Below are 7,860 nucleotides of genomic sequence, written 5' to 3'. Positions count from 1 at the left end.
TCCCTCTGCAGCCACCTCTACCCCCACTCAGAGGTCTGGCTGCCCCTCCAGTTTTGTGGTTCATCCTCGTGTGCCCAGAGCCTGGCGGAGGGGCAAGACAGGGCAGCCTTAGAAAGAGTAGTGGCTCGGTGGTAAAACTGCAGTGCTCTGTAAGGCTGCCCCTCAGGAGAAGGTTCTGGGTTCACATCGAGAGACCCTCTGAGCACACCGGGTGCACGTGTGCCCATGATCCAGGGTTGGCTGAAGCTGTGTGGAGCAGTACCCAGACCCTGGTGGGGACGCTGTCTTCCCTCTCTTACTGTCTCAATTGTTCATGGAAGAAGTTGAATAACTTTTTTGTGTTTTTCTTTGCTAGAGGTTGTTTGCACAGGCCAGAGTGAGAGAGAAGAGAATGCACCCCTCCTGGGGGATGGTCACACCACAGTTCCCTCTCCGTCTCCCTGCTTTTGGGATTTGGGGCATGCACGTGTGCCTGGCGTATTTCACAAACCACCAGGTCCAGGACTCAAACCATGTGATTGGCACACAGGATCTGGCTGCCCAACCACCAGGCCACACAGCTAACCCATAAATAGCTTTTAAAAAGAAGAGTGGGAGGAGGAAACAGACAGGTCCCACTCTGGGAAATGTCAGATCTTTGGTTCTGAGGCCATTGAGCTCTCTCCAGACTCTGGGCTGGGAGTTTTATTTATTACCTCACTTGGTCCCCGTAACGACCCAGTGTCCTCCGTTTATGGAGAAGGTGGTGATGCCAAGGGAGTCATGAGGAACCCAACCCAAGTCTGTCTGCCTCCAAGGCCCGGGCCCCTAACCATGCAGTACTATTTTCCAAGTCCATAGTAACTTTTTTTTTTTTTTGAGAGAGAGATTTTTGCTATAGGGCGCATGCGCTTGCCAGACAGACAGACAGAGACATAGAGACAAAAAGCGAGAAATCACCCCCCAGAGGGGATGGTCACGCCGCAATCCCTTCTCCTCCATTCTCCTCTCGGGATCTTGGGCACGCACGCACACGCGCCCAGCATGAGTTTTATGCCACTGGGTCCGGGACACGAACCACGGTCGACTACGTGGGAGTCCAGCAACATAGCCATTACGCTAACTGCTGGTTCCCCATAGTAACTTTTGTAATTCCCTCATATTTACTTGGAGGCATGGATACTTCTCCAAGGGGCCTCTCATGACTGTTTTCTTGTTTAACTTGCCAAAGGCAGCTGCTGGGGCGACTGGGCAGGCGAGGCTGCCGTGCTCTGCAGGCCGGAAAAGCCTTGCTGCTCTGCTCCTGTGGGGAAGGGCTGCAGCCACTGCCTCGCCACGTCGGGCAGAGCCAGGCCCGCAGGCCGGGGTGGGGGCCGCGGGGGTGCGGCGCGCTCCGTCCCCGCCTGGCGGAACGTGTGTGCTGTTGCCTCTTTGCAGACATGATTAACAAGCAGGACTGTAAGTACGGGGATAACTGCACCTTCGCCTACCATCAGGAGGAGATCGACGTGTGGACCGAGGAGCGGAAGGGCACCCTCAACCGCGACCTGCTCTTTGACCCGCTGGGGGGTGTCAAGCGTGGCAGCCTCACCATCGCCAAGCTCCTTAAGGAGCACCAGGGCATCTTCACCTTCCTCTGTGAGGTACGGCCTGCCGCCCCCCACCTCCGTGGCCAGGTCAAGCTGAGGGGTTGCTCCCTGGCACAGGCCAATGTGGAAGGTCAGCCTTGGGCCTGCGGTTTTGGGGGCCAAACCTTAGGATCAGTAAATTATGAGCAAAAATTAGGCCCAGAGGATCCCTTATTGCTAGAGCCCCAATCCCTTCCAGCACCTGCATTTTTAAGAAGTAGAAACTGTGGCCAGGAAGAGACGTGACCCTCACAACTGTTCTTTCCTGAGAGCTGGTCCAGTGCCGGGCTGGGCACCGGCTGCTTTGGGCACAGCAGGGCAGACAGCAGTTATCATTGCCCCCCTCTCACAGATGACGAAGCTGAGGTTCAGGGAGGTGAGGCTGCCCCTCAGCTAGGACAGTGCAGGCGTCCCACCCAGGCAGTCTGTCCCAGAGCCCACGCCCATCTCCCAGCAGCCCCTGCCACTGGTGGTCCCCACTGCCAGGCCCCTGTGACATGGGCACACTCCCAGCAGTCCCCTGAGCTGTTAATGCCCTCCCTGGACCTGTCACAGAAGTGCTCAGCCCCTGCGTCCTCACCCAGTTGTGGCATGAGGGCAGGGGCAGTGTCATGTCCACCTCCAGGTTGGGGTTACTAGTAGGGTTTGTGTGGCTCCCTGCACAGCTAACCCTGTCCCCCAGGGAGCAGCTGGGGTGGGAGTCACAGCCACAGCTGGCGGCAGAGTGACATTGGCAGACCACCTGCAGTTTCTCTTCATCTTTCTTTGCCTTCACCATGACTATGGGACAGAGCAGGTGTGGTCACCCTCAGTTTACTGTTGAGAAAACTGAGGCTTAGAGACATGGGGTAACCCCTGCCCCAGGCTTTGGATCAGAGAGACAGGCAGACGGGGAAGGGAGCCGGGCCCAGGTCACCTGTGAGCCTGAGCCAGGGGGCCAGGGCTGCAGACTCCGGACGCCCCTCCTCACTCCCTCGACCCAGGGCAGGGCTTGCAGGGACCCAGCCCACCCGTCCCCAGGTGGCCGTGCGGGGTCCCAGCCCACCCCCTCCCTGGGCAGATCTGCTTTGACAGTAAACCTCGGATCATCAGCAAAGGCACCAAGGACTCTCCGTCCGTCTGCTCCAACCTGGCCGCCAAGCACAGCTTCTACAACAACAAGTGAGCAGGCTTCAGGCTGGGCGGGCCAGGAGCCCCTGGGGCAGTTCACATGGCTGCGGAGGGCTGTGTCCTGGGGGGCAAGGCAAGGGGCAGCCTTTGGGACCCAGGTCTGTCCTCCACCTGGAAAGGACAGGAACCGCGTTTTCTGAGCACCCACTGTGCCCTACGCACCGTCTCGGGTGTTGAGTTCTCAGCGCTCTGTGAGGGAGCAGGGGCTGTCCCGTTGTACAGAAGGGAACGCTGAGGCTGGGAGTAGTGCCCTAGGCAGGCAGGTGCGGGCCCTGAGCCCTCCACTGTCGTGTGGCAGTGTAGAACAGTGAGCGGGAGGTGCTGGGTGCACCTGGCGCCCTCCCCTGTTTTCCCAGTCACCCCCTGTGGCTTGTCCTGGCATGGATGACAGAACCCAGGCCCTGGACTCAGACAGGCATGGGTCCAAGCCCCAGCCAGGGCAGCAGCCTGCTTCATGTCCCCCAGCTCCTCCAGGCCTGAGTTTCCTCACCTGTGACAGTGATGAGGTCCAACCACTGGGGTTGCAATGAGGGGACTTCTGATTCGTGACCTGGAGGAGAGACTTGGTTATTGTTCCTCGGGGTGCAGCACCAGCTCTGGGGCGTCGAGCTGGAGACCTGGGGCAATGACTCTTCTGCGACAGGCACGCCCTCCTCCCAGCTCGGAGTAGGTGGGCCTGTGGCCTCTGCTTGTTGGCATCTCCATCTCGGAGCTGGGCGCAGACTGCAGCCCGAGAGGGGCCCTAGGACGGCCCCGTGCAGGACCCACCTCTTGCTACTGGGTTCCGGCGCATGTGGCACCAGCTCATGGAGCAGGAGGGGACCAGGCCAAGGCTCCCTGCCCCGGGCTGGCCTGGCCCAAGGAAGTGTGGCAGGTAGAGAGTGGTGAGGGCTGAAGACGCATCATGCCGTCCCGCCCGCCCACAGGTGCCTGGTGCACATCGTCCGCTCCACCTCCCTCAAGTACTCCAAGATCCGCCAGTTCCAGGAGCACTTCCAGTTCGACGTGTGCCGCCATGAGGTGCGCTACGGCTGCCTGCGGGAGGACAGCTGTCACTTCGCCCACAGCTTCATCGAGCTCAAGGTTTGGCTGCTGCAGCAATACTCAGGTGAGGGCCAGGCCGGGCAGGGCCAGCTCAGGGCGGCCACCAAGGGGCCAGTACTGGTTAGCCAGGGCCCACTGGCTGCCGGAGGAGACATCAGGAGAGAGCAGAGGAGAACCACACTCTGTTCTTTCTTTCTTTCTTTCTTTTTTTCTTTTTTTTAATTTGACCAGAGAGAGACAGAGGGTGAGAGTGAGAGAGGAAATGAGAAAGCTAGCCACCAGATTCAGGACTTGAACCCTGGTTGGCCATGTGGGAGCATGCAGCGCCTTAACCACCACGCCACCTGCTGGCCCCCAGGCACGCCCTGTTCTCAGGGGGCTTCTGGGCCTGGAAGCTCTGGGTTTCTCCTTAGGGCTCAGCTCATGGGGCACGAATGGAGGTGGGAGTGGGAGACGCAGACAGGGCTGCCCCAGCTCGCTGGTGACCCTCGGCCAGCACTTCTCTCAGCTCCCTGCTTACCTGAGAAGTGACAGTCCTGTCCTCCGCCTCGCAGAGCTGCCTGCGATTCAGAGATGTTCTCGCCTCGCTCACACATCTGCCTGGGTCAGCTGAGCACTTCCTCTGTGCCGTGAGCTATCAGGGCACATATCCACAGAGGACTTGCATGGCTCCTCGGGGGCCAGACAGCAGGGTTCAGTGGGGAGGAGATCCGGTATTCCTCTGCTCTGGGTGCACGCTTTCCCGCGGCCTGTCACGATGAGCACAGCAGTGCCGTGTGCGTGCAGGGCCAAACGTGGGTCAAACGGTGCCTTCTTAGAGCTGCCAGAGTGCGGTGGTGAGGTGTCAGCTGTGCCTCAGTGCTGCAATTTTGGGAAAGGAAAGCAGAGGCGTGAGACAGAGGGACTCAGGTGGGGAGCGTTTTACCTCAGCTGGGCCAGCAAGGCTTCTCTGAAGAGGTGACATTCGAGCAGGACAGGGCAGGGAGTCCATTCCAGGCCAAGGAAACCAGAAGGCTGGAGGGCCTGAGGCAGGAGCAAGCTCTGCACAGAAAGACCGTGTGTGGCGTGTAGAGCAGCTTGGTGACTTGAGGGCCATGGAGGGGGCATAGTGACTGGGCCTGAGAGGCCAGCAGGGGCCCAAGGGTGTACGGCTCTACGCCTTACGTAGGAACCACTGGTATCATTCCAAATATGATATGCAGTGTCTGGAGGATTTCAAATGGGTTGAGTCGCACGGTCTGATCAATGTTTTTGTGAAGTCTCTCGGGCTGCTTGGTGAGCACAGAGGAGCAAGGGCAGAGCAGGGAGCTACAGGAGGATGTAGCCCAGGCCAGGTGGCAGTGGAGGAGAGACGTGGTCAGATTCTGGGAACATTTGATGGTGGAGCCAAGATTTGTTTTTTGTTTTGTTTTCTCTTTTTTTTGGAGAGGTTTTTGCTATAGGGTGCATGCACTCGCCAGAGAGACAGAGAGACAGAAAGTGAGAAATCACCCCGCAGCGGGGAGGGCCATGATGCAATCCCTTCTCTTCCATTCTCCTCTCAGGATCTTGGGCACGCACACACATGCGCCCAGCGTGAGTTTAAGCTACCGGGTCTGTGACTCGAACCGCGATCGACTACATGGGAGTCCAGCAACATAGCCATTACACTAACTGCTGGTCCCGCCAAGATTTGTTTTGAAGCATGAGGTAGAAGATGGTGTCCAGGTTGACTCCAAGGCCGAGCACTGGAATAATGGGGTTGCCTTGTGCTGAGATGGGGAGGCCGTAGGGGGGATGGCAGGGCTGGGTGCAGATGTGGGGTTCCAAGCTGCCTGTCGAATTTCACAGCAGCCAGGCATGGGGTCTGGAAGGCAGTGCCTGGGCAGCTGCATGAGCAGAGGACATAGGACGAGGAGGAAAAGGCTCGGGAGAGAGTGCAGGGGCTGAGAGGAGGGCAAACTTCCTGGAAGAGGCAGTGCACTGGACCTTGGGGGGTGGACTTGGCATCAACAGTCAGACTGTGGGATTAGCCTGGGAGGTTCCAGGCCAGTGAGCTGTGGGATTTGGCCATTGGAGACTGGCAGGTAGGGGCAGTGGTACCTCAGTGAGCTGGTGAGCCAAGTCCGGGCAGGCAAGCAGCCCTAAGGACCAGTGGCTCCAGACTGCCCAGAGGGGTCAGGCTTGAGATGGGAGATGGCCAGGAAAGGGAGCTGAGCAGCTGGCCCAAGGGACGGAGACGCTGAATGGGAGCAGAGCCCGTGCCATGCTGCAGCCAGCAGCTTTCTACTGCGCTTTCCCACCCTGGGCCGCGTCTCCTTCTCAGCTCCTGCCAGGGCTTGGTGCCGATGAACACGCAGACCCAGAGAGGAGGCGTGCTTTCCTTACACCCATGGCTGGGGACCGGTGACACTGGCTCCTCACAAGCCCCAGTCTCTCTCTCTCCTATCTGAGCCCCTTTCACGATGCCTGTGTCTGCCCTCCCCTCTCCAGGCATGACCCACGAAGACATCGTTCAGGAGTCCAAGAAGTACTGGCAGCAGATGGAAGCCCACGCAGGGAAGGCCAGCGGCAGCTTGGTAAGGCCCTGGTGGCAACAGCACTGGGGTGGGATCAGGCCTCTAGGCTGTCACCGTCCCTTTACTTGACTTGATTTCGGATGTACTGGGAAGGTGTAAGATTAGTCCAAAGGATTCACGTGTATCCTTTTCTGGACGCCCCAGAAATTAACATTTTGCTGCTTTGCATACTCACTTTGTCGTGTGTGTATGTGTGTTCATACGGTCATATATACTCACATACATGAACCATTTACATACACGAACACGCGCTTTTCTGTTTTTGGAACCATTTTGCACATTTGATGTCCCATGACCCCTCAGTACTTCAGGAGATATTCCCTAAAAGCAAGGACATGCTTACATAAGCACAGTGCGACAATCATCATCACAGAATTGACACTGGCATGGCGCTGTTCAGATTCTGGGCCTTGTCCTGGGACCCCGGACACCTCGGTGGCGCCCGTGGGCAGCTGGGCCCACAGCCCTCTTCAGTGACCCTGCGGCTCGCAGTTGCTGTGCCTCTGTAGTCACCTCAAACCCCGGTCTGTCATTGTCTTCTGTGACACTGGCGGTTATGAAGAGCCAGTTGTTCTGTGGGAGGTCCAGCCTCGCCATGGCTCGCACTGGAGGGCACATCACCTCACTATGTCCTTTAACTGGGGATAATTTGATTAAACTTTGATAATTTGTGATTAAAGCTTCTGTCCGTCTCGATCTTCACTGTGGTCCTGAAGATGCAAGCTATGAGATTATGGCATTTGCAGCTGGGGAAACTGAGGCTCAGAGCACATGAGAACCTTGCCCAGTGGTGCAGCGGGCAGGGCAAGTCCCAGGTTCCCATGCTGTCCAGAGTCTGCTCTGCCTCCTCCCCACCTGTACTGTCCCTATTGCCCTCAGCTTCCACATTCATAAAATGGGTAGGTGTGGGGCCAGCAGGTGGCATGGTGGTCGAGGTGCTGGACTCTCACATGGCCAACTGCAGTTCAAGTCCTGGACCTGGGGCCTGCTTTCTCGCTTTCCCTCTCTCTCTCTATTTCTCTCTCTCTCTTTCTCTATCTCTCTCTGGTCAGATTAAGAAGTAGCAGGGATGGGAACCAGCAGATGGCCTAATGGTTATGTAATGGTTACATCACTGAACTCTCATGTAGTCAACAGCAGTTCAAGTCCCGGACCCAGCAGCTTAAAACTCATGCCGGGCGCGTGTGCGTGCGTGCCCAAGATCCCGAGAGGAGAATGGAGGAGAAGGGATTGTAGCATGGTCATCCCCCCTGGGGGGTGATTTCTCACTTTCTGTCTCTCTGGCGAGCACATGTTCCCTATATAAAAAATCATTCTAAAAAAAAAAGAAAAAGAAATAGTAGTAAAAAAGAAAGAAAAAAAGAAATAGTCGGGAACCAGCAGTTAGCGTAATGGCTATGTCGCTGGACTCCTACGTAGTCGACCACGGTTCGCATCTTGGACCCAGTGGCTTAACACTCCTGGCGGGCGCGTGTGCTGTG

General features: G+C 57.4%; 1 protein-coding gene across 2 annotated transcripts in view; it reads left to right on the top strand.

The window, feature by feature from the left end:
- Positions 1–7,860, top strand: part of ZC3H7B (zinc finger CCCH-type containing 7B) — a 62,379-nt gene that overhangs the window by 48,485 nt on the left and 6,034 nt on the right. For both annotated transcript variants that reach the window (XM_014588692.1, XM_014588691.1), the window contains exons 13-16: positions 1,417–1,622; positions 2,668–2,768; positions 3,704–3,885; positions 6,294–6,379. In XM_014588692.1, coding sequence (XP_014444178.1) covers positions 1,417–1,622; positions 2,668–2,768; positions 3,704–3,885; positions 6,294–6,379 — 575 coding nt within the window. The remainder of the gene's footprint in view (positions 1–1,416; positions 1,623–2,667; positions 2,769–3,703; positions 3,886–6,293; positions 6,380–7,860) is intronic.

The sequence above is a fragment of the Tupaia chinensis genome, unplaced genomic scaffold (genome assembly GCF_000334495.1).
Source record: "Tupaia chinensis unplaced genomic scaffold, TupChi_1.0 Scaffold000294_5, whole genome shotgun sequence".
NCBI classification, from domain to species: domain Eukaryota; kingdom Metazoa; phylum Chordata; class Mammalia; order Scandentia; family Tupaiidae; genus Tupaia; species Tupaia belangeri.
Note: the sequence above shows the minus strand (reverse complement) of the source record. Positions and strands in the feature narration are given on the sequence as shown.